Here is a 26,094-nt window from a genome sequence, read left to right on the forward strand (position 1 = left end):
GAGATCGTTTAAGGAGAAATAACAATTGTTTTAAGGACAAAACAGAGATACCAACTTATTTTAATAAGGCAACCTCTGAGTTTTTAGTACAGTACTGAGTGGGCTTTTCTCTTAACTCAGTCCAGTAAATCATTTGCATGGGTGGTTTAGCAATAGCTCTGTCCAAACACCACCAAAAGATTTAGAAGGTAACATGCAAAACAGCCAAGATTACATCTCCCCCTTCCAGGTTAAACTTGAGATAGTATCTAATATTTAGAGGTACACCCCCCCCCCCTCTGTAGTAACTACAATGTCAATAAGGAAACTTCCAGGCATAGAAAGATTTCTTATGAACCCTCAGAATGAAGCATCTAGGTTGATGGAAGATTCCCTGAATTGGCCAACCATTGAGGACTGGGGCTTCCATAGAGAAGAAGACAGAGAGAAAGCAACCACCATTTTGTATCTCAAAAATGGAGCACAGTTTTTAAAGGTAGGAAAGCATCAAATGGTATCCTGCTAGATCACAGTTCTATTAACTTTGTTCTAGCTATGGAGAGAATATGAAGTAAAGATCAGAAAGTCATTCAAATTCAGATTCGATTGATTGATTGATTGATTGATTGATTGATTGATTGATTGGATTAAATTGGATTCATTTGATTGAACGATTCGGCTATTGGTGATGCATGGTTTTTACCTGCTACTCTGCTGGCACTAAGGAGAGTGGCAGAAAGTTGCCACCACTATGAATTTTGCAGACGTCCCTGTTCCAAAGGAGGGTTCACCACCCACTCAGCATCCTTCTTAAAATATACTGCTGGATCCTTTGTGACAGTCCACGAGAAGGCAATGAAGCTCTTTTGCAACCCTGCCTTCCTAGCAACTGGTATCCAGGTCCAATATTCAGAAAGTTCCATAAAGCCATTATGACTAATAGTTACAGGTCAACTTCTCCTCCATGACACGATCTAATCTTAACACATGGTCACATTTTATACAATCAGGATTCTATAAATGAATAAGGAGGGCAATTACATATACCTATCAATCACCCATTGTGCACCATGAAGTCACTTAAGAAGGGTTATGGTATGGTGGTGATAATACTACTCTAAGAAGATACTGGTAAAGGGAGAATTTTAGTGGGAATACACTTGGGAGTTTTTTGCCTCTGGAAAATTCTGGATGGACTGGCTCAATAATACTTTTTTCCTGTTTGCTGTTAATTAACATTTTTCAAATGTAAAACATTTTATCATATATAAATATGTTGAATTTCTTAATGGTGCTAGTATTTGGATTAATATCAAATGACAATCCCTTTTGCAGCATTGAATGCTAAAATAGTTCAACTAAGTAAACACTATTAGCCTTGAGATTCATTTGGCCCCTTTTTTAAAAAAAAGAAAGAAGTAAACAAACTATGTTGGCCTTGAAACTCATTCTTTCCAGTTTGTCTTTAAATAAATGCTGTTCACATTGGGCTCATTCAAATAAACATTAGTTTAATTTGGGAAAACAAAATACAACTTGTTTCCTATTTTAATAAATAAATGAATGTGTTACTAGTGTTCAAACTTGAAATTCTTTTTTCTTAAAAAAAGATTTGTAAATGCATTAAAATGTTGTTACTATCACCTTGAGACCCAATATTGTTTCCTCTCTGTTTTTGCTAAATAAATGCTATTCATCCTGAGAGCCTCAAAGGGGATTTTATTTTAAAAAACAGCTGGGATTTCTGATTTTTCTTTAAGAAACATTTTCTTTTTCTTTAAGAAATATGAGAAAATCCAGTTGCCTTTAAAATAATTTTATTGCATTCTTTGACAAAGTGACAAAATTAGTGGACCAGAGGAATGCCGTCAATATAGTTTACTTGGACTTCAGTAAGGCATTTGATAAGGTAGACCATAACCTACTACTAGATAAAGTAGAAGAATGTGGGTTGGACAGCATCACCACCAGATGGATTCGTAACTGGCTGACCAACTGCACTCAACGTGTAGTCCTCAATGGAACTGCATCTACATGGAGGGAAGTATGCAGTGGAGTACCCCAAGGCTCTGTTTTGGGCCCAGTACTCTTCAACATCTTCATCAATGATTTGGATGAGGGAATAAATGGGGAACTCATCAAATTTGCAGATGACACCAAGCTGGCAGGAAGAGCCAACACTCCAGAAGACAGGCTTAAGATACAGAAGGATCTTGACAAACTTGAACATTGGGCACTATCTAATAAAATGAAATTCAATGGTGAAAAGAGTAAGGTTCTACATTTAGGCAAGAAAAACGAAATGCACAGGTACAGTATAGGTGGTACCTTGCTCAGTAGTAGTAACTGTGAAAGGGATCTTGGAGTCCTAGTGGACAACCATTTAAATAGGAGCCAGCCGTGTGCAGCAGCTACCAAAAAAGCCAACACAGTCCTAGGCTGCATCAACAGAGGGATAGAATCAAGATCACGGGAAGTGTTAATACCACTTTATAATGCCTTGGTAAGGCCACACTTGGCATACGGCATTCAGTTTTGGTCGCCATGATGTAGAAAAGATGTGGAGACTCTAGAAAGAGTGCAGAGAAGAGCAACAAAGATTATTAGGGGACTGGAGACTAAAACATATGAAGAATGGTTGCAAGAACTGGGTATATGTCTAATTTAATGAAAAGAAGGACTAGGGGAGACATGATAGCAGTGTTCCAATATCTTAGGGGTTGCCACAAAGAAGAGGGAGTCAAGCACCTGAGGGCAGAACAAGAAGCAATGGGTGGAAACTAATCAAGGAGAGAAGCAACTTAGAACTGAGGAGAAACTTCCTGACAGTTAGAACAATTAATCAGTGCAAAAGAATTTGCCTCCAGAAGTTGTGAATGCCCCAACACTGGAAGCCTTTAAGAAGATGTAGGATAGCCATCTGTCTGAAACGGTATAGGGCAGTGGCGTAGCGTGGGTTATCAGCACCCGGGGCAAGGCAAGTAATTTGCGCCCCCTAACCCGTGGATTTTAGCACTCGAGTCTCTTCCACTAGATTAGTTAAAGAAACCCTTACCCCTAAGCACATGTATTGTTTGTTATGAAAATACTGATGTAATTAAAGTAAAATGCATCTAAATACAAGTTTATTTTCAAACACTTTATTGAGTTTAGTGATCCTGCCTATGCCCTGCTAAGTGTCCAGCGTGCCCCCTTTCAATGCGGAATGACCAGCGTGCCCCCTTTCAATGCGGAATGACCAGCATGCCCCCTTTCAATGCAGAGAGAGACCAGCGTGCCCCCTTTCAATGCAGAGAGACCAGCGTGCCCCCTTTCAATGCAGAATGACCAGCGTGCCTCCTGCACCCCCCCACACTACGCCACTGCCACAGAAGCATCTTTGGACAATGATGGCTCGCTCGGCTAAGAAAGGGAGATGAGCACTGGCCCCTAGAATCAGACATAACCTTTACCTTTTATAAGTATTACAGATAGTCCTTGACTTACAACCACAATTGAGCCCAAAATTTATGTTGCTAAGTGAGACATTTGTTAAGTGAGTTTTGTCCTATGTTAAGAAATTGCGGCCAGTTTCTTGCCACAATTGTTAAGTGAATCACTGTAGCAGCACGGTTGTTAAGTGAATCTGGATTCCACATTGACTTTGCTTGTCAGAAGGTCGTAAAAGGGGATCACATGATCCCACAATACTGCAAGTCATAAACACGAGTCAGTTGCCAAGCATCTGAATTTTGATCATGTGACCGTGAGGATATTGCAACAGTCATAAGTGTGAAAAATGGTCATAAGTCACTTTTTAAAGTGATGTTGTAACGTCAAACAGTCACTAAATGAACTGTTGTAAGTCAAGGACTTCAGTCTGTCTCACTAGGTATAGATATTTGTTAATATTTTCATAATGACCTTTGAGGGAGTTCTGTATACAGTCACAATTAACAGAGAGTGCTTAATTTGAATCTCTTTAGTCATTTCCTACATTCTACCTTGCACTTGGCTAGGAAGAATTTATTATTTAAGAGTATTGCATCTAATTAAGATGTCAGCCTCTGCTTTTTAGTCATCAAAGTTAGGTATTTTCTATTGCAATTATCTAGTATTTTGTATAATTACATAATTATATTCCTTGCTTGAATACTTTCTTCCTGAAGATAACGTAATGATATTTAACAGAATCAAATGCACATTTCTTCCCTTAGAAATCATAAATCAAATCTACAGGTATAGGATGGAGGACATGGTGATGTCTTGGTAATAGAACTTATGCAAGTATTTTGAAAAGATAAAATAATTGCATACAATATATGAGTGAATGTTGCAATGTGGCTGCAAAAAAGGCAAGCACAATTTGTATACTTTTCAAATCACAGGAAGGAAGTGTTCCCTTTCATTCTGTGTTGGCCAAATCGCATGCTGAATTATTGTGTACAATTTAGAGCATCACACTAAGAAGGATTTAGACAGATTCGGAAAATAACAGCAGAAATAAATGCAAGGGAATTTAATATGCTCCAGTTATTGTGTCTGCAACTTTAGGATTATATTACTCAATGGCAGCTGTGTTTTATGTACTCCCAAACACAGAGACTTTCACAAGACCATCCTAATGTCCAAACACTTTATTTTGCTTACTATTGATTTAAATTCCCAAGAACAGAAACTGGATTGCCAAGATTGGTCAAACATGCCTGCTTGCAGAAGAATCATATTATGAGGGGTCTTTGGTGCTCTTTGAGCTTGCTTGTTTTCTTGCAGAGGTTTCATTACCCTAACTAGGTAACATCATCAGTGCTAGTAAGGAGTGTGGCGTCACTAGCACTGATGTTACCTAGCTTGGGTAATGAAACGCAAGGAACTTCAGGGAGCACCAAGGACCCCTCATATCAACCCTGATGTACAAATATTTCTCTTTTATTAGAATCATACTGCTTTACTCCTGAATCCACAGATTGCACACGTCTTATTCTTTAATTAGGCATGAATTTGTATGAATGCAATTTAGTCAACAAACCACAGCTAAGCCAACTATGGCTTTTCATGGAAACAGATTTCAACCCCCCCCCCCCCCAGGTAAATCCATAGTTTGCTTACTCCTAATTATTTCGCTAAGCCCGACCTGTCTCCGCTCACACATAACGTGTGACTTAAATGCACATCTTGATTTACAAGCCACAAGTAAGCAAACCACCACCTGTTTTACACAGCTGCATAAATATGTTCGCCCGCTTTGGTTTCTTCCAGATTACTTGAGGGATGCAAGAGACTTTTGATGTCCCACACAAACATTTAGCGGAACCCAAATTATGTTAGTATCAGAGAAAAAGGTCAGCCGGGACAGACATGTTTCACCCTGGCACGACTTCTATTCTTCGAAGAGCTGCGTGAACGGGAGGGCAAAGCTCTACCGAGCGGATTTCAGCCCCCCCCCCCCCCAGCAGATCTAAGTTGGCCCCAAAAGTAGCAGCTCTGCAATCGCCTTAAAGGCGCAGGAGGTCCGTGGGGGGGGGGGAGAGGGGGGAAGGCCAAGAGCGGCCACGAAGGACCGACAAGGGGCAAATGTCTGGCGTAGGGAGGCGCTGGCGGTGTCTTTAAGGCGCTGTCCCTCCCCGTTTTCAGACTGCTGGACACCCCGCCTTCCTCCTGCAGAACCGGCGGCGGAGGAGCGGGCAGTACCGTGAGAGCTACGAGCCGCAGGTGTAGGCAGGCGAGTGCGAGCGCGCCCCTCTCAGATGTTGCGCCCGGTGCGGCCGGCCCCCCCTGCACCCCCCACGCTACGCCACTGGTATAGGGTTTCCTGCCTAGGCAGGGGGTTGGACTAGAAGACCTCCAAGGTCCCTTCCAACTCTGCTATTGTATTGCATTGTGTTGTATTATGGTATTATAAAAGCCCCTTTGGGACAACCGAGCCGTCTGGGTGAATGAGAGCCTCCATAGACATTAGTCTCATTCTTCCTTTTGATTTTGAGGCGCCCCCTCCTCCAAACAGCAACTGAGGGGAAGAGCCATGTCGGGGTACTCAGGGGACACCGCAGGCATTTCGGAGTGCGGGAAAATGACCCTCTTGGAGGGGAGGCAAATAACTGCAGAGCGGCCTTGAAATCGTCGTCCACAGGTCGCTCTAAGGTTCGCGAGTCTACGGTCGCGCTCTCCGTCCCGCCGGAAGTGGCTCCGCTCTCGGCGGATGTTTGCCTCTCTCGGCTTCCGTAGACGCCGCGGTTCTCCTTCCGCCTCGTCGGTGCTGCTGGCTGGACGGGCCGAGAATGGCGGCGGAGCGGCTGAGCTGGTGGGAGCGCCCCGAGCGGCCCTTGGCGCCTCTCAGCGAGCGGCAGCAGGACTCGGTGCTGGAACTACGCGGGGCCTCGCCGGGGCTGCCCCTCCCGCCAGAGGTAGGCCGGTCCCCTCCCCCGCCCCATACGCGGCGAAGGCAGCGGCGGCAGATCCCGGCTGGTTCCCCTCGCCTTCCGCTTCGCCTAGACCTTGCGGGAGGGTGGAGAAGTGCTAGGCAGGAGGAAAGGAGGCCACGCGGAAGCCCCTGGAAGGGGCTATTGGTAGCGAAGCCCTGGGGTGTCAGTGGGAGGAGTTGGGGAAGGGGTCCTTTTAGGGTGCCCCCCCCGGACCCCCTCGCCCCCTTTGCAAATCGGAGCTTGGTTGTTTTCCTGCAGACTTTTCATTACCCAACTAGGTAACACCATCAAATAATAAGCTCATCCAATGTCAGAAGTGCATCTCTCTCACTTCTGCCGTGTCCTGCGGGGAAATTCCCCGGAGAAAGCAATTGTGTTTGGAGGAATTAGCGGTAAAAGGAATCCAGGCCACCAAAAAAGACGGCTGGACACCCTCAAAGCTGCCCCCAGCCAGAGCATAAAAGAACTCAAAAGAAGCAGCGCAAGATCAGAAGATGGCCAGAGAATCGCCAAGAGTCGGACACAACTGAATGGACAACATCGTCTTCATCACCATCATCCTCATCCTCGTTCTAGAGGGGAGTGGGGTTTGCTCTAGCAAAGCCTCCCAGCCCTGATGAGGCCCCCTAGTTGGGTCAAGAAATGTCTGCAAGAAAACCACCAGGCTCAGAGAGCCCCTGGGGCTTCTCATTTCAACCCTGAGCTACAAAGATTCCCCTTTATTGGGTTGTAAACCTGATTGTTTGTATTGCTTACACAATATGATTAGACATTATTTAAACAGTCTATTATTTTGAAAGCTTAATAGACAGAAGCTAGGGAAAGAAAAGTGAAAATTGTATCAATATTTGTTGGAATGTAGGATGTCAAGATGACATGGGTAAAATTATGCAGCTTGGCTTTTTTTTAGCATGACCTGAATGTTAATTGCAGTTTAATATTAAAGTTTGGCTCTTGGATCTTGTGATTCTTTTTGCTACTCAAAGATTGTGGTGTGTTTATCAGGGTCTGATTCTCCCTTGGTATGTGTATATTGTATGTATACGTATAGTATTTAAAGACTTCACTTCAATATTTTATCACTTAGCAACCAGACATGAATTACTTGTACAATACTGTCAATGCCAGGAGGCTTATGGGCTTCACAGGATGGGAGCTGATTTTTTTTCTCTTTTAACAGCTACCCATAGAAGATTTAAATAGCCTTGTCCAGCCATCATTAACAGTCACACTGACAGCCACAGTGCCAGAGTCTACAGAGAACATTCTTTTGAAAGGATTCTCTTCTTTTGGTATGGAAAATGAAAGAATTGAAACGGCGCAGCAGGTAAAAAAGAAACAAAGACCCAGCAAGATCTCTCTGATTCTGGCGTAATACAAAAAACCCCACAGACTTGAATAGTTATGCAGAGATTCAGTTGCAAAGGAAAAGGTGACAGATCACACAGGAAGAATTTGTGTCTTTTTTTGACTGGCCAGAACCAGGAAAAGGTGTAGCATCCAAACCTCCTTGAATCGAAGGAGGTTTGTTTGGATGCTGCAGCAACAAGCAAATTATCTTTTCCTTTTTAGATTGATATCCCCTGCGCAGCTCTATTTACTAATTTGGCCATTAGCTTTCCAGTTCCAGTTCCAGGGACTGAAATAAGCAGTTCTTGGACAGCTGGTGCATTTGTCTCTCTTCTCTGCGTTTGGGTCATTTTGAGGAGTCAGGCGATCTGCTTTGCCCCCAGAACTCCAGACTGGGCTTTCAACTCACGTTGATGGAGTAAATTTCATGCTCTTTGGCTTGGGTGAAAATGGGAAGAAAAAATGAATGATGGGATTTGTGAGGGAAGGATTGACAAGTTTTATGCAAGTAGTAGTAATAATAATAATAGTAATAGTAGCTGCGAGCCAGTTTGGTGAAGTGATTAAGGCTCCTGGCTACAAACCGAGAGATTCTGAGTTCCAGTCCTGCTTTGGCCACAAAGCCAGCTAGTGGCCTTGGGTTGGTCACTACCCGTCAACTCTGGAAGGAGGCAATGCCAAACTGTTTGTGGGAAACCTTGCCAAGAAAAATGCAGACCTTATCCAAGAAGTGGATACAATTTAGTGGGAGGGAAACTAGGCAGCTCCCTTCCGATTTTGATTGACATTTGATAAATCCTTTCCTATATTTCTTCAACATTTTTAGGAGATTAGCAAACAATAAAGAGAACAAAGTTGTCTGCTTCTTCTGAGCTAAGGGTGATTTTTAAGAGCTTTGTTCCTTCATTGGTCTAGTTCTTCTCGTGGTTTGATCAACTTCATACACAGATGGATCAAGATGAGGAGACCAAATACCGGTATGTGTGTGTGTGTGTGTGTGTGTGTTACTTCCCTTAATTGTAATGTGAATATGTGCAGTATCCATCAATTATGACTAAAGCAGCTGATATAAGTTTAATTCCTCCAATATCTTGTACACTTAGCATTGTTTCTTCCTTTGTTTCATGTATTCCAACAAGATATTTGGAATCTTAAAAGTCATTTTGTATATTCTGTTATTTCTCCGGTTTACGCAGAGCTATTTTCCAATGAACTTGTTTCTCTTTTTTATCATCTCCCTCGCCATGTGTCCTAGTTTTCCAAATGAACCATGGTATGCAAAGAATTACCATACGTTATATTGCACGCAGTAGCTATACAACAGGCAGTCCAAAATTTCTGCATTGTTGTATCAATTCTCCCATTGCTACTACAAACACTTAAAGGGACTCTGGTTTGTGTGTTTCTCCAAGGCTGGCCAGGGCAGCTTATTCTGGATTCGAAGAGCAGTGTGATGCCATACTGAATGACGTGAATTGTGCCCTCCAGCACCTTAAGTCACTGCAGGAACAATACCTCTTTGTCTCAACCAAAACAGGAACCCTGCACGAAGCCTGCGAGCAGCTGTTAAAAGAGCAGGTAACATCAGGGTTGAATGGCAGAAGATAAGGTTAGACTTCTCACGTCCCAAGGCCACAAATGAAGGAATTGACCTTTCGGGGGAGCCTGGCATCACATTCCTTAGACTAGGCATTTTAATAAACTGTTACACAGATAATCATCTACCACCGTGAGCAAATGCCTCACAAGTAAGAAGAATTGTTAGGACAGTTACCTTATCTTTTTAACCTGCCTGTTATATATAATTTAGATTTAGATATAGTTATATATAAGTTAGGCAGCAAACATACCTAATATCCCTGCCTCCTATTTCTCCCACAATAACAACCCTGCGAGGTGAATTGGTCTGAGTGAGAGGGGCTGGCCCAAAGACACCCATGCTTCCATGCCGAAGGGAAGCCTGGGCCTCTCCATCTCCTGGTTTCTAGGCCAGCCCTGGGATGCTGACACCAGACTGGGTCTCATTCTAATGCATGCAACTTGCTACCTGGATCTTAATTAGGAATTAAGAAATAATTGAAGCCCTTAGTTCATTACAATAGTGTTATTCTCTTCTGTGTAACGCTGTCATACCAAGTTTATATCCAAGTGAAATGTTAGAAACTATACTAAAATGTTAATATAAATTTAATCTTCTTCTATATAAATAAAAATGTAATGTTTGTTTGTTCAAAATCTCAAATCTCCGAAAGTTCTTCACCGATTGCTTTGAAATTTTGACACAACGTTGCATTCGAATAGGCACATGTTTTATATACGTATATTATATAGATGTCACACCTGTGACAGGTAAAAACATGCTTTTTTGTAAAAAGATGCTTTTTTGAAAACAAGCGGCATCTGCTGGACGTAAAAGCAACACACGCTATACGATAGCGTTCATTTCTTGAGTATAGTATATTCGGAACAGTTCGGCCTCTCTCCAGCTTCGTCCCGACGGTCCCTTTATATGTGTGGATGGGCTGCGGCTGCACCCTTTCCCCTTTCCTTCCCTCCGACGAGCTTCGTCATTTCCACCAAGGGGAGCCAAAGCCTTTCGGCCTCCCCCTCCCCTCTCTCTCCTCCCCTCCCGCCAGGCCTTTGCTGTCTGCGGCGGGGCGGCGCCTGCCCCATCCCTCGGCTGCTTCCTCCCACCCTTAAGGCGGCCTCCCCCCGCCCAGCCCAGTGGAGCTCCAGAGGAGGTGGAGGCGGAGCGTCTCCTCAGCCCGGCCGGCTGCGCGCACTCTCCACCCCCTCACAGGGAGCCAGCTACGGCCTCGCCAAGGCGGCTCCGACAGGGCGACGGCGGTGTCAGCCTGAGGCGCAGCGGGGCTGGGGCGGCCGTTGGGTGCCCCGTGAGACAGCGATTGCAGTGCCGACGGCATCTCTGGATGGGGCCGTGGCCAGCGGGGGCTGCCTCACGTCCGCGTGGCCAGCGAGGGCTGCCTCATGTCCGCATGGCATGGGGCGGCTCCTTCCTCATCCTCCTGCTCCTCAGGGGATGCCGACCGCCTCCTCTCGCCGCCACCGCTGAGGGAAGCTGGGCCGGGGGGCGACGGCTGCCTCCTCCTCCTCTCCTCCTCAGCTCGGCCAGGCCGGGGCCTGTGGGAGCGTCCTCCGTGGCGGCTCTTGCAGGGGCCACCGTGGCTCACTTCCATGCGGGGGCCGCCTCTGCCGGAGGACTTGCGCTTTCTCTTTTCTTTCTTTTCTATTTAACCAGACTGGGCCACAGCAACGCCTGGCCGGGTACAGCTAGTAATCTATAAATCTCTGCTTTTTAGGAGGCGATTCCACGTTGTATGTGATAGCATGCTTTTAATTACCTGCTAATAAATACTTCATTTCTTTTCAAATAGTCGGAGCTCGTGGACCTGGCGGAAAATATCCATCAGAAACTGTCCTATTTCATTGAACTAGAAAATATTAATACAGTAGGTACAGTTGCTTAGCCTCTTATCATTTCTTTAAAAACAAAGCCCCAGTCTCTGCATTTGAAGTTCTTTCTAAACGTATATAAGGAAGGTTAATAATTAGTACTCATTTAATAATTAGTGTTTTACAGTTGAAATCTAGTAAACAGAAATACACATAGAACTCATTAAAACTTTGTTTCAAGTAAACATGGGTAAGATTTTGCTCTTTGGAGGGTTTTAATTTCCTCTTTAAAGACAACAAAAGAGGAAAAGCCTAAGAAGCATTAAAATGGAAATGCAAGACAATGGAGGCTAGAAGGGGAAGCATGTGCCAGTTATCTCATTGAAGGAGCAGCCCTTCAGAGTCCTCCTGGTGCTGAACGGGGGCCCGAGAGTTGCAGCAGCCTTTGCAGGGTCCCTGGGGTGGATGGCCCAGAGTTACAACGTCCTCCAGGACCTTCAAGGCCAGCTTCTGACAGGTTAGTGGGGGAAACTGTCAGGAGACGGCAAATGGCAATCTGTCAGCTGGGATGCCACAACCATGTAGGACTCGCCTGAGGACGGCAACCGGGACTGCCACCACTGCCGTCGTAAGTCACAGCCATGCGATGTTGCATTTTAGGGCAGTGGGAATTTCACCTACATCCCCAGATTCCTCCAGAGTCCCTCTGTTTTAATCAGAGCATCTTTGTCTTCTCCTCCTAGAGCAGGGGTCTCCAACCTTGGCAACGTTAAGCCCAGAGGACTTCAACTCCCAGAATTCCCCAGCCAGCTGAGACCCCTGTCCTAGAGATACCGGCTGGCATTCTTTCCAAGCCCGTTGAAGGGCTGTGGATTGTGGTTCCTAATTCTTTTATGTTGATGAGAGGTGGGAAAGTGTGATTAAAAATGGTCATTCTAAAGAGAATACTGAATGCATTTTAAAATGGTACAAAATAATGAGACAATGTTAAAAACTATTATTTTTTAAACACTAGAAAGCATGTTGCGTAATAATGTTACTAAATCAAGATTTCTTCGGTTGTGCCTTTTCATTGACTTCTTTGCTTTGCCTCCAATAAGAAATTGAATTCACCTACGCTGTCTGTCAGTAGTGAAAGTTTCATCCCGATGCTGAACAAGCTGGATGACTGCATAGCCTATGTTTCCTCCCACGTAAGTAGTGCTCCTACCCTTCACACTGCTTTAAAGGACATAACTGGCGGCCTCAGGGCGCTCTCTCTCCATCTTTTTAAATTTTTGTTTATTTTTGCACTGACTTTGTGTGGAGAGTCACCTAGAGAGTGAGGCGGGCAGTGTATAAATTTGATTAAAAAATTTTACTTACTTTTTACTTACTTTATTTCAAACTGTTATACCGCCCCCTCTCCCAGAAGGGACTCGGGGCGGTGTACAGTCAGATTAAAACACATAAATACAAGAAAATAAATACAAACATAGTTAAATACTAAATACTTAAAAGAGGAGGCTGTAAAAAACTGTACCTAAAGTAAATCAATTAAAACAATGTTTAAAAATAACCCCTAAAAATACCCAATTAAAAATATCTGCCAATATTTCATTAATTTCTGTCTGGAGGATAGCGCAGTAGAATGGGTTCTTTACAGGCCAAAGATTATGTTCTTTTACTTTTTTTCAGTAGTTAAGTCAGGAGGTATCTAACCGTGGCAACTTTAAGACCCGTGTACTTCAACACCTAGAATTCCCCAGCCAACCATCCCCATGCAGGCTGGGGAATTCTGCGTGTTGAAGTTGCCACGGTTAGATACCCCCTGACTTGTCTAGGGGAATATGGCGTTTTTGCTTGCTTTTAATTTGGTGCAGAGGGAACTTTGACTGTCTAGAATGTTTCTGCACATTCAGTTTGAAGCATGAAATCCATCCTTCCCTTATTCATCATTTAACTTTTTTATTTGTCATTCTTGTTTAACATTCTTTCTTTCTTTTGCAGCCAAATTTTAGGGACTGCGCTGTATATTTGGCAAAGTGCAACCAGTGTCTTTCAAAAGCGGTGCATCTTATGAAAGCCTACACGGTCAACACCCTGCAGGGCCTCACAAATCAGCTAATGAAAAGGGTAGGCTCGTACCTTCAGCAGTGTTAAATCTCTCTTCAAAGAGAATTGTCTGCAAAAATGTCCTCAACCATGTCTTCTTGGTGATGTAAGGATGGGCAGCTTTTTTGGCCAAATGGTGCGTTTTTCTGTGGGATGAAATAAATACCCATCATTGGTGTTCTCTGTTCAACCAGGACCCCTTTCCATTCACATTCGGGGCAGAGAGATAGCAATAGCACTTAGATTTATTTACCGCTTTACAGTGTTTTACTCTCTAAGCGGTTGACAGAATCAGCCTATTGCCTTCAATAATCCGGGGAGAAAAGTGGATTCCGAAAAGCCCCAAATAGATGAAACACTTTTTCACAGAATTGTGTGTCCCTAGTTTGATCCTGACTGGCTTAATGTTGACTCAGCCTTCCGTCCTTCTGAGGGCGAAAAAATGAGGACCCAGATTGTTGGGGGCAAGAGGCTGACACTGAACTGCTCAGGGAGGGCTGCAGAGCCCTGGGAAGCGGTATATAAGCATTAAGGGCTGTTGCTAGGGAAGTCTTGCATCTATAACCGGTTTTTGCCTTCAGCCGTTCACTGCGCTTTGCTTTTTTGCTGTGCTAATAGCTTGTGTTTCCAGGTATTGATTCTTCAGCAGAGACTTCTGTTCTAGAACCAGGGTTTGCTTTCAGTTTCTCCTCAGCACGTGCTTGTGGTTCCCTGGTCTCCTTCAGAGCCTGTCCCTCGGGGCTTCTGAGGAGCAGGGCTCCCTCCCTTCAGTGGAGACTTTTCAGGGACACTGTGATGTCACCGGCAAGTGGCAGTGGCACTGTGATGTCACTGGAGGACATTATCAGTCTCCATTTGGCATTTCAAGGTTGGGCTTCAAAGGAGCAAGAGGGGCATTTTGGGAAGAAGCTTTAGGCCTTCAGGTGGGTTGCTGGGGAATTGCTCGTGAGCTGCCTGGGATCTCCAAGGAATAATAGTAGCTCCTTCCTGACCCCCCCCTCCCCTCCCCCCAAAAATTGCCCTCCAGAGTTATTTTCTACAATTGAGAGATTCAGGCTGAAGAATATATATATATATATATATAAGAATTGCTTAATATGTAATACAGCCCAGGTTCAATTCCCAGTAAGGGTATGGCTAGCTAATGAGAGCTAAATAGCTTGAAATAGATCTATATTAGTCTCCCTTTATTTATCAGCACAAATGCAAAACAAATGTAACAAGGCAACATAAAAAAAGGGCTTTCTGCCTGGATGGCTCCTAGGGTGAGCCGATAGACAGAAAAGGGAAGCAGTATGCTCCCTCCCATATTTGGGCATACCGGGGGTTGTTTGTTTTCATAGATTTTCACGGGTGTAGGTGTGCTGGTCTTGTTGTATTTGGGTCTTTTCCCATGTAAGATTGTTACACGGGAAATCTTACATGGGAAAAGACCCGAATACAACAAGACCAGCATTATATTTTTATATATATAAATTATATACATATATATATAAACACACACACACATACACACACTGTCTTATATGGCTTTGTGTAAATGTTCTCTCCCCCCCCCCCCCCGTTGTGCAATAATGCAGCTAACTTTCTGTTTCTTTTAGGATCCTTTGATGGCTCCAAATTCAGACAACGCCTTTACTTTGTTCTATGTAAAGTTCAGAGCTGCTGCACCCAAAGTCAGGGTAAGTCGAACAGTGGAGGGTTACTGTCAGAAGGAATACAACATTATTATGGAAGGCTATTTACTTTAAACTCAAACAAAACTGACTTGTTTTGTTTATATATGCCTCTACGCCTCCTGGGATACCCTCAAAGTGGACAAATGTATTCAGTCCTGACATCCAGGTTCTGAAGCTGGGTCTCTGGCCAGAGGTGGAGGGTGGGTGCTAAAATGCTTCTGTTATAATAAAGGCTTTGGTGTTTCTTAGAGAACTGCAATGTAAGGGAAGTGAAAGCGAGCAGGGAGTGAGTTTTGCATGATCGCAGTTGACATCCAATATGTCCTTCCCACATATACTTGAATCAAACTTGTGTTGTATTAGCTTCACTTCACTATCTCTTCGTCTCTGGAATTAGCTGCTTTACCTGATCATATTTGGATTTTCGGTTTGGGATTTTATATTCTTTCATTCCGGGTCATGAAATTATATCTAAACCTTCACCTATTAAAACACTGGGAGGTTTGAATTAATAGGATTGCCGGGTAAAACCACTTACTCTAGAAAGACAAAAAGGTGAGATTTTTCACATGGGAAATTCCTAGATATTTCTTCAGAAAAGAGCCTCTCCTGGAGCGCAGAGAGGATTTTGGATAACTGAACGGGATCGAAAGAAAACAGTTTACTTGAGGGATCATTGACCTTTTTTTTTCCTCCTTGTTTCCCTAGACACTTTTTGAACAAATCGAGCAACGGTCTGAGAAAATGCCAGAGTACGTAGACCTATTAGCATTTTATATTAAAATAAACGCAAAATACTGTTCGGTGGCTTGAGGCCTGAGAAGATGACGCCTGATCCTCATTCTCTCCTTGAGCACAGCAGGCCTGGTTGGGGAGACCAACCTCTGGCCCCAGGGAGGCGGCCCCTGGTTCTCCTTGGGCGGAGAGGGCCTCCTTTGGCTCCTCCAGTTCAACCCTACAGAGTCCTAGGGATCCTTTTCAGTCCAGGATAATTTCAGTCCGTTGCAATTCCCCCCCCCTCCCGTCCTGGAAGCCACAGAAAGAGCGTGACACACCAAAGATGCTCCCAAAGGTTGCTGGATTTTGCCTAAGCAGCACCGGACCACTTCCTTTTCTTTTTAAAACTATTTTTTAATTAAAGAGTTTTACATCGCTAGAAGCCAGCGCAGACTGCAATCAGAAGAAAAAAGAATAGGGAAGAAGAAATACAAAGTGCAAAAAGGAAAAGAGAAAAAGAAAAGGAAGAGAAATGGGGGGGGGGGAGGGAATAGAGAAGCGACCCTTAATCTTCCTTGCAACAAGTAGAGGCAGATTAATGGTCCCTGATCCCTTATGAGATTACATGCACAGTTCTGAAAGTCCTCTCCCTCCCCTCCCCTCCATTTTCCAATCCAAAACTCTCATTTCTGTCCTAATGTTGGCAAAAAAACCATCAAGGCTTCTAGAATGTTATAAAACTATTCCATATTTTAGCTATGATCAACAAAGCCAACTTTACATTCCTTTCTTTTGCTTCTAACAATGGAATGGCAGGCCTCAGTCACATCTTGGTGGTTTGCTGCATAATTTCACTCATATGAATGACTGCAGGCCCCCAAAAGCCATTCGCTTTTTACTGCTCATTCTTACCCGAGAAGAGGCATATAAAATGTAAGGAGTTTACTACCCCTAAAATTTATTTTCTCTCTGAAATGTATTATTTCTTTCTTCCCCCCCCCCCCCTTTGTCTAGATACCGGCAACTATTAAATGAAATCCACCACTGTTACCTTAATCAGAGAGAACACTTGTTGGGGCCTAGTATTACTAGCACTGTCACAGAATTAACTAATCGAAACAACAGAGATCATTGCGCTCTGGTAAAATCATATTTTTTACTGTTTTATCTCTCTCTGTTTGCGTTTTCATTTTAAATGAAATGTTGGCTCCTTTTGAATTTAGTAGAAAAATACTTTGTTCATATAAGTATGTGGTTTTTTAGCTTTCAGTGAAATGTATTTTCTCTCTCTCAGTTTTATCACGCATCAAGCCTATTTTTTCTCAACAATTCCAAAAGAGATCAAAATTGCCTGGGGAGCTTTGATTTTATTTGGCCAATTTGCTTATAGGCAGACACCTTTTTAATCTGCTGTGGTTTGAAAGATCCTAGAGAGAGAGAGAATTATTGAACTCATGTTGGCGAAAACCTGAGTGGCGTGTGTTGAGTAACTGCGTTTCCCAATTTGAGTTGCAATAGTGATTTATATCTTGGCTGAAACTGCAAGCGACGTTTCTTTTCATAGCGTTGGGTGACAATCCAGCCCATCCATTTAAGGCTTGGAGAGCAGAAACAGGGAAGTCAGGGCTGAGGCAGCAACGTGACTTTAGCCCTGCCCTGCCCTGATAACTCAGGGATCTGCAGTGAACTATTCCTCCCTGGCAAGCCAGGAGTCCTTGGTGCCCTTTCAGCATTAGGGGAAGCGGTTTAGGGGGCCAGAACCAATATGTCTTAGCCTAACCGTGCATCTATTTATGACTGACTTCAGGTGCGAAGTGGCTGTGCCTTCATGGTCCATGTCTGCCAAGATGAACATCAGCTCTTTGACGAGTTCTTCACAAAACCAACACCCAAATTGGAGTAGGTGACGCTTGTAATACTTTCTTTTATTGTACAAAGTCCTACCAGCAGCATGGCGAGAAATGACCTATTTTATTCATCCCCTTTTAGCTGGATACCTTAGGTTTCATTTCTGGGTGGAACGGGCTGGCCATGGATGAACCCTTCCCATCTTTTGGTGTGTCTGTTCTTCTCTTTTCCAGTGAGCTCTTGGAAAAGCTGTGCTTGTCTTTATATGACGTCTTCAGGCCGTTGATCATCCACGTCCTTCATTTGGAAACTTTGTCTGAGCTCTGCGGGATCCTTAAAAACGAAATGTTAGAAGACCACGTGCAAAACAACGGTAAGTGTAACAAATAAGAATCAAACAATCAAAATAAGAGCATACATTTTAAACATGACTGGATAGTGTATACACAGACAGTCCTTGACTTGTGGCTGATCACTTAGCAACCGTTCACAGTTACAATAGAAAACACACACACCCAAACGCCTTACAACCCAGTTTCAAAATTATACCCCTGCAGTTATTCACCCTGACACAACTGGCTGCAAGGACGTCGTATCACTCACACACAAGCACCACCAATCTTAACCTTAGTAACTAACATTGTTAGGTAAATGTATATGAATAAAATTGTTCTGGTTTTATTCTTGTAAGTCTGTCCATTCTCTGCAGAGGCAGTTCTGCAGTTATTCCCCAATTGGAAAATGAAACAGAATGGCAAGTAAAGAACGTTTACAATTAGAGATCATTCCTAACTTGAGTTCAGGGATCTTTAGAGCAGTGGTTCTCAACCTGTGGGTTGGGACCCCTTTTGGGGTTGAACGACCCTTTCACAGGGGTCGCCTAAGACCATCGGAAAACACATATTTTCGATGGTGTTAGGAACAGAGACACCAGTGTTAAGGTTGGGGGTCACCACAACACGAGGAACTGTATTAAAGGGTCACGGCATTGGAAAGGTTGAGAACCACTGCTTTAGGGCAATACCATTTTCATCCGGATGGAATCAGTGCAGTGTTTCTCAGCCGTGGGAACTTGGAGGACCTATGGATTTCAACTCCCAGAATTCCCCAGCCAGCAGGAGTTCCATGGCTGGCTGGAGAATTCTGGGTCCTCAAGTTGCCAAGGCCGAGAAAGCCCCGGTCTAGTGTGTTTTTGATGATAACTGGGGGAAAGTTGAAGAAAGTGAGAACTTTTAATTTCTCCCCCAGTGAAACAGCTAGGCGCTTTTGCTGCTGGAGTGAAGCAGATGTTGGAGGATGTTCAAGAGCGTCTGGTTTACAGGACGCACATCTACATTCAGACGGATATTATGGGCTATAAGCCTGCCCCCGGGGACCTGGCCTATCCCGCCAAGTTGGAGATGATGGAGGTAAGGGGGGGGGCTATAGGCCTGCCCCCGGGGACATGGCCTATCCCGCCAAGTTGGAGATGATGGAGGTGTGTGTGTGGGGGGGTTATAAGCCTGCCTCCAGGGATCTTGGTCTATCCTGCTAAGTTGGAGATGATGGAGGTGGAGGGGGTTATAAGCCTGCCCCACCTCCATCATCAAAGTGACCTGATAAAGATGCTGTCCCTGGGCTTGGGGCATTGAACTAGGTTGAAAAGCTCATGAGAAAATGGCACAAAGGTGTGTCCAGCTAAACCCATGTAAACACAGAGCTAGCCCTCGACTTAACAATTGACCCTGCAGTTCCAGTCAAAGTAGGTCGTTAAGCAAAATGCCCACTCTGGATTGATGGCTTTCTTGTACGCCAATATTGAAGGAAATTGAACAAAAGTGATATTCTCTAAATAAGATTCAGTATAATTTCAGTCAGTGATTCTGCCACCCCAGGTGTTATTTTTGCAGAAAGACCTTTAACTCCAGAGAGTCACTCCGTACTGAGTGAGATCAGCATGGAGGACAGAGAGGAAGAACTGGGTTAAGATCATTATAATAAGGAATAAAATAAGCAAACAACTTTTATGGCCTCCTTCACAAAATGGGTTTTTCCTGGCAGCAAATTGCCCAGAGCTTAAAAGAGGAAGGGAAGAAGTGGCCTGCAGAGGCTTCCTTGTCGGCTGCAAAGCAGGAAGATCCAGACAGCTGCAGCGAGGTAAAACTTGGTATGTATGTGCAGTTGTGCAAAGTTGTGTCCTTGAAAAAGTCTGCTGCTAATAATTGTATTTGGACACCCGATTCTCCGTGTCTAGAAAGCCCAGGAGGGAAACACAAACCACTTCATTGGCTGGGCTGTAAGGATCAGTCTTAAGTTTTGCTTTGAAAGGTTAGAGCAGCTGTTACTTTCGGCTGCTGTTTTCTGGGCGTTGTTTGGCTCAAAGCATAGCGGCCGATTCTTGCCTTGCCTCGAAAGAGCCTGGTGCTTCAGTCCAAAGGCATTGAAGATGGTCTTGAGGGAAGAGGAAAAGGACAGACATAGATATCATCCTAGGGGGCGGAATGGAGATGATCCCTGGCTATCTAAGCCCTAAATTCTGGAGCTTGGCACCTGGAGGTCGGCCGGCCGGCTGGGGGATTCCGGGAGTTGAAATCCACACATCTTCATGTTGCCAGGCTTGAGGAGCCCTGATCTAAGCCATCCCACCTCCTGCATTTGCAGATACGCTGGAACCTTGCAGTCCTAGAGCCCATAACTCCGTGTCCCCTGCGGATCTCCATGGGATGTGGTACCCTACGGTCAGGAGGACCCTGGTCTGCCTCTCCAAGCTCTACAGGTGCATTGATGTAAGCAGTTAACACTTTTTATTTATTATTATTATTATTATGTGGAAGAACGTAAATCTTTTATTAACGTGCCCCGTTGTTTCAGATGTATTGCCTGGGTAAATAAATCACACTTAAGCAGGTAAAGTGAGGGTGCCAGCTGTATCACCTGTGTCCGTCCTGCCTTTCTCCCCTTCTGCAGGGAACGGTCTTCCAAGGGCTGTCGCAGGAGGCGCTGTCGGCCTGCATACAGTCCTTGTTGGTGGCTGCGGATTCTATTGCTAAAAGCAAGGTCAGGTATAAGCACTCATCAGAAGCCGGAGGAGGGAGGAGTGATTGGCAGCTGGATTCAAGTGGGGGTGGGGGCAGAAGGGTTTGCAGGTTGCCTTCCGTCACTCTGGGTGTCCTCAAAGCTGCTCCTGGTTTCTCTTTGATCAGTTACAGGTCAGTGCTCTGTGTCCACCTGCCTTGACATCTGATGTTGTTGTTGTAATTTAGACTCAAATCGACGGACAGCTTTTTCTAATAAAGCACCTTTTGATTCTTCGTGAGCAAATTGCCCCCTTCCACACTGAATTCACAATTAAGGAAATTTCGCTGGATCTGAAGAAGACCAGAGGTATTGGATTGGGTGGAAGGACTTTAAGGTACCCCAAATGCAGCAGGGATGAGAAACCCTTCAGCCAAAGTTCTTCCTCCTGATCGACCGTTCAGCCCTCCTGGGAAACAGAAGGCAGAAAGCAGGACGAGATCAGCTAAATTTACTTTATTATAAGGCTGCGTTAACAGAATCTTGCAAGGCTGAAAGTACAGACTTCCTGCCCTCCGTGGTCCATAGTGAGCTTGTTTGGTCAGATATTGGAATGGGTAGATAGTGAATCGGACACTCCATGGTTTGAGTACAAAATGCATTTCAATAAAAACTTACCCATAGGCTGATTGTCTGTGGAGATTCTCAGTCACCCAGGCCATGGTTGTCCCAAAGGTGCTTTATTGCCGATCCAAGAAGGCTCCACAAACATCCTGCAGAAAGTACAGCTCCACAACACAGATCCTTTTAGCAGTTCCAAGGAGGCCCCACACCCATTTGCACCACTCAGGTGACCCCGAGGACACGGGGAAACCTCCAAGTGGCCTCAACGGCCCTCTCAAAAGATGCAAAGGACCAGCTGTCTGCAAGGAATATCAATTCTTCCATTGCCCACCGTCCAGTCAGAGCTGAAGAAGCTTCTTGAATGAGAAGCTAAACGTCTCCTTCAAAGAAAAAAACAAGAAAGTCCAGTTGCCTCTTGGAAAAAAGCACCTTTGGGATTATCAACAGGCTGGAGATCACTAAGAAAACATCAAAATTTCATACTGCAATGCGTAGAAAGCCTATGCACGATTTCTATGTGACCTTCAAAATTGACATGAGAATTCTTAGAAGTTCCATTCGATTTGAATTCATAAGATAAATATTCATAAATATTCCTTAAAACCGTCCTCTTTCCTCAGATGCTGCCTTTAAAATCCTGAATCCCATGACGGTCCCCCAGTTCTTCAGACTAAGTAGCCACAATGCAATCATCCAGTTCTTACTGGAGGTAAAAAAGAATGCTTCTTCCAAATGTCAGCCTGCCTGGGGAAATCCCTTTGGGGGCCTGGCCGGTTCTGAAGGCCCCTCTGCATTCCCCTTGTAGGGCACGCCAGAGATAAGAGAGCATTATATCGACTCGAAGAAGGACGTCGACCGACACCTGAAGCTGGCTTGTGAGCAGTTCATCCAGCAGCAGACGAAGCAGCTCGTTGAACCCCTGCAGGAATTCCTGTCCAAGGTATTGAAGTACTAGAAATCCACGATTGCCGTCGGTTTGACCTATTTGGGCTTGAAATTTTGTTCTTTTCATTTTGCTTTCTAAGAGAGGGAATCTCTCTGTGGATGGGCAGGCTCACTGCTGGATGCCCAGTTAAAGCACTCCAGGGCTTACGGAAGGTTTTGAGCCGACTGAAAGGCTCTCTTATGGGATAAATACGTCTGGAATGCATATTTCCTCCTCTTCTCCTTCCTTCAGGTTTCAGCCTTGACCGCAGTGGCTTCTCAGAGGGGTCCTAAGTACAATCTGTCGCAGCAGCCTTGGGCACAACCAGGTAGCTTTTTCCAGCCGTGGAAAACTCTGTGCTCTGCCCAGGAGCTTTGTTGATTTCGAAGGCTTTTTAAATGAAGTCAGTTGCAGGTTTTATTCAGTAGCTGCAATCCAGGGGGTTGGGCTGCTCTCCAATTAGCTGTAATCTGTTTTTGATTTAATTATGTAAAATTTAGCATTAATAGAAGAAATGGATTTTGTATTTTAAAGTGGAACCTGTCTTTAAGAGAGATTGCCCAGAACTGTTTTGAGAAGAACTTCTGTAGCATGAGAGTCTTTCTGTCTTTTTTATTTACAGGGAAGATCAATGACTTGGTGTCATCAACCTACAAGAGAATAAAAACAAAGCTGCCATCAACCTTACAGAGTATGTCGCTTTATTTGTCCAACAAGGACACCGAATTCATCCTCTTCAAGCCCGTGAGGGTAGGTCTTTGGGAGCATCAGGTGTTACTTGTAAAGATGTGCATAACACATTCGTCTTTAGAGCGAACATGCGCGGAATTCCTGCTTTGCATTGCCATGCTCACCATCCTTATTCTGCTATAATTGTCACTTCTCAGCCGTGGCAATTTTCAGACAGAGTTGAAATCCATCCCCACGTGAAAAATTGCCAAGGTTGGGAAACCCTGCTCACTGCCGTCTCTCTCCTGCTTCCTCCTTTTTCTCTCTGTTTGTCTCGAGTAAATTGGATCCCTGGAGCTGCATGTGTGTATGAGAGAATTGAATGGTGTGACTTAAGTGCTTGTAGGATTGTGCGGAGGACTGTCGCACAACCTTGGAGCTCAGTATTTCTGCACATGTTGCTTTTAAGATAATGAAGTCACAAGTATTTTTCTTTTCTTTTCCATTAAGAACAATATCCAGCAAGTGTTTCAAAAGCTGCATGCTGTCTTAAAAGAAGAATTTAGTAATGAAGATCTCCAGATTATAGCTTGTCCATCAATGGAACAGGTTATCTAACAGTTTATTTTCTTGTCTTTTTTAAAAAAGTTTTTAAATAGTTTTAAAAAAACTATTTGTCCTTTATTTTGGGAGTAAAATTTTAGGTACAAAAATTTATGGGGAGAATGTAGAAAGGATGGACGGGGGACAGGGGTAGTTTGAATTCCTGAAGAAGTGGACATCTGCCTTCTAAATCTCCCAGAAAGTTATTTGTACTTCTAAAAAAAACACCTTTGTCTTTCAGGTCAATCTCCTTTTGTCAGTAACGAAGTAGTAACCTGGTAGCCAAACCGCACAACGCTGCTTCATGCCATCCAGGGTGGTCGGACTCGGAACCCACCTGGTTGCCCTTCGAATGGCTTTTGCCTTTGTGCATCCAACCTCTCATCCCTCCAAGGAGGTGAAGAGCCACTGAGGCTGTTCTGCAAATTCAGAAGCATTCCTGAAGATTCATAAAAAGCGCCTCTCTCCCTGGCAGCAGCTGCCCTGATAGTAATATTGCCAATAATGAGCACTATTACATTGTTCATACATGTCAACAAATCATCAGACTTCGTAGGGTGTAAGGGGTAATGGTGAATTTATGGAAGATGCCACATCATCAGATGATTGTATAGGTACAGCACTTAATGTAATCTACTTTGAGACATCAGTGGGTTTTTTCCCCTCCAAAATCTTTATAGTGACGAATGCTAACATTGTTCTGTTTTTATTTCTTGCAAATAGATTGCCAGGCCTTAAAAGTATGTCTACAGGTTATGCAGAAAATACGGTGCAATGATAATAAATTCTTGTTTAATAGGTTATGACTGAACTAAAATTAATATGTGGAAAGACTGGGAGAATGGAGAATGTCATTGTAAAATGTAAAGCTTCAAGATCTAGTGCAAAAATAGAAGCAAACTCTCCTTATTTTTGTCCCATAATTAAATCTTTACTTGAATTAGAGCAGTGTGTTTGTTACTGTGAAGTTACAGAAAGACATGCCTTTTCTATAAATTGATTGTTGTGCATTTCTGCCGGCATGGAGGAGTGAAGTTTGCATTTTACATCTAGTGTATATTGTATTATAAATAAGATTAAAAAAATTATTTTCTCCAGGGAACCCAGATAATTTTTAAATGAGGTGTGTTTATATATCTTTCTGTTTAAAATATTGGTATTTAAATACTAAACGTTTTGCAGACTCCAGACCTTGTTCTGAATTGCTCTGTTCAATAGTGGACTCATCCTGTTTTAAAAATCTTATATTTCAATTCTTTGCACAGATAAATTAATTTTAAAGAAACGGAAATCAATGTTGTTGGTAAGCATTAGAAAATAGTGACATCAGATTTTATTCTAATCCACATATTGGTATCCTAGTTAAGTGAAAATCACATGTAAAATAATCAGCTGTGAAATTTGAGTACAGAGATTTTCAATCCAACAGAATGTGAATAAGTATATTGTATCTTAAAGAAGTTGGAAGTGGGTAATTTAAATGCTTTACATTCTAAAACAGAGTATCTTCTATTGCAAGCATTAACATTATTTTATTATTCAATGACTTTCCAAATCACAGAATAAATATAACCTGTACAGATAGTTAGCTAAATAAACAATGTATATAATTTTTCTTAATCTTTCCGTGTGATCTTGTTCTCATTTTTTTTAAAAAAAGGTTTCTTTGTTATTCTGGGAGTGTTTTGTTTTATCCAATATTCTTCAGAAACTCTACCTTGTTAAAGTCTTTAAGATCTTAATTGCAACTGCAGAAATATTCTCCCTGGAGTAGCCGTCTCCGGTAAAACTTCTATTCAGGCCCTTTTGAAAAACGCCTGCTGTAGGCTTAACTGGTGTAAAGAAAAAAAAAACCCTTCAAATTCTGTATTGAAAGAAAATACATGGTTATTTTATGTGCACCTAGTTAAAGTGATTAAAAACAAGACACAGAAGAGATACAAAAGGTTGACAGAATATCTCAGAAATGTTGCCTTTTAAAGAGATTTAGGTGGTAAATATACCGTATTTTTCAGAGTATAAGACGCACCCTTTTTCCTCAAAAGAGGCTGAAAATCTGGGTGCGTCTTATACATTGAATACAACATTTTTTGCCTCCCGAAGCCCTGCCCCTTCACCAAAATGGCTGTGCATACCCTTATGGAGGCTTTCAGAGAACTCCTGGGGGCTGGGGAGGGCAGAAATGAGCAAAAAATGGGCCTTTTTTGCCCCCCCCCCAGCCCCCAGCAGCACTCTATAAGCCTCCCCATCTCTGTTAGAATGCATGCAATTTTTTCGGGGGGAAAAACAGTCTCATGTTTGTGAAAAACAGGCCGTTTTTTGCTCATTTTTGCCCCCCTCCCTTCTAGGAGCACTCTGCAAGCCCCCCCCCCAAGGCTAATCATGTCTTTAAAGAAAAAAAACAGGCCCGTTTTCACAAAAACTGGGTTGTTTTGGGGAGGTTTGCAGAGTGCAAAAAAAATTTTTTTCCCTTTCGGAAAGCTCTTGATTGATGAGAATTACATTGATCAAGTGCTGTGCCAGCAGAAACAAAATCTTAGGTGCTGCAGATTGTCAGCGATTTCCTTCTCCAGCACATGGATAAATACACCTGGAAACATCTCCCTACCTACCCCCCATCTCTCTCCCTATCTACCTACTGTATTTCTCTCTATTTCTCTCCCTCCCTCCCTCCCTCCCTCCCTCCCTCCACCTACCTACCTACACCCTCTCTCTTCCTCTCCCTCCCTACCTACTGTATTTCTCTATTTCTCTATCTCTCTATCCCTTTACCTACCTACCTAACTACTCTCCCTAC

General features: G+C 43.6%; 1 protein-coding gene across 1 annotated transcript; it reads left to right on the top strand.

Moving 5' to 3' along the window:
* The first annotated feature begins 6,173 nt into the window (after positions 1 to 6,173).
* Positions 6,174 to 24,917, top strand: COG3 (component of oligomeric golgi complex 3). Its single transcript, XM_081948699.1, has 23 exons — positions 6,174 to 6,362; positions 7,561 to 7,707; positions 8,646 to 8,707; positions 9,143 to 9,308; positions 11,126 to 11,200; positions 12,245 to 12,337; positions 13,134 to 13,259; positions 14,840 to 14,920; positions 15,626 to 15,669; positions 16,649 to 16,775; positions 17,442 to 17,533; positions 17,716 to 17,855; positions 18,731 to 18,891; positions 19,523 to 19,628; positions 20,123 to 20,247; positions 20,429 to 20,518; positions 20,725 to 20,845; positions 21,721 to 21,809; positions 21,906 to 22,040; positions 22,278 to 22,353; positions 22,648 to 22,775; positions 23,205 to 23,303; positions 23,539 to 24,917. Exons 1-23 carry the CDS (start codon positions 6,237 to 6,239, stop codon positions 23,566 to 23,568), a joined length of 2,439 nt encoding a protein of 812 aa, XP_081804825.1. The 5' UTR covers positions 6,174 to 6,236; the 3' UTR covers positions 23,569 to 24,917.
* Positions 24,918 to 26,094: the final 1,177 nt, after the last annotated feature.

The sequence above is a fragment of the Natrix helvetica genome (genome assembly GCF_964273705.1).
Source record: "Natrix helvetica genome assembly, chromosome: 3".
In the NCBI taxonomy this organism is placed as follows: domain Eukaryota; kingdom Metazoa; phylum Chordata; class Lepidosauria; order Squamata; family Natricidae; genus Natrix; species Natrix helvetica.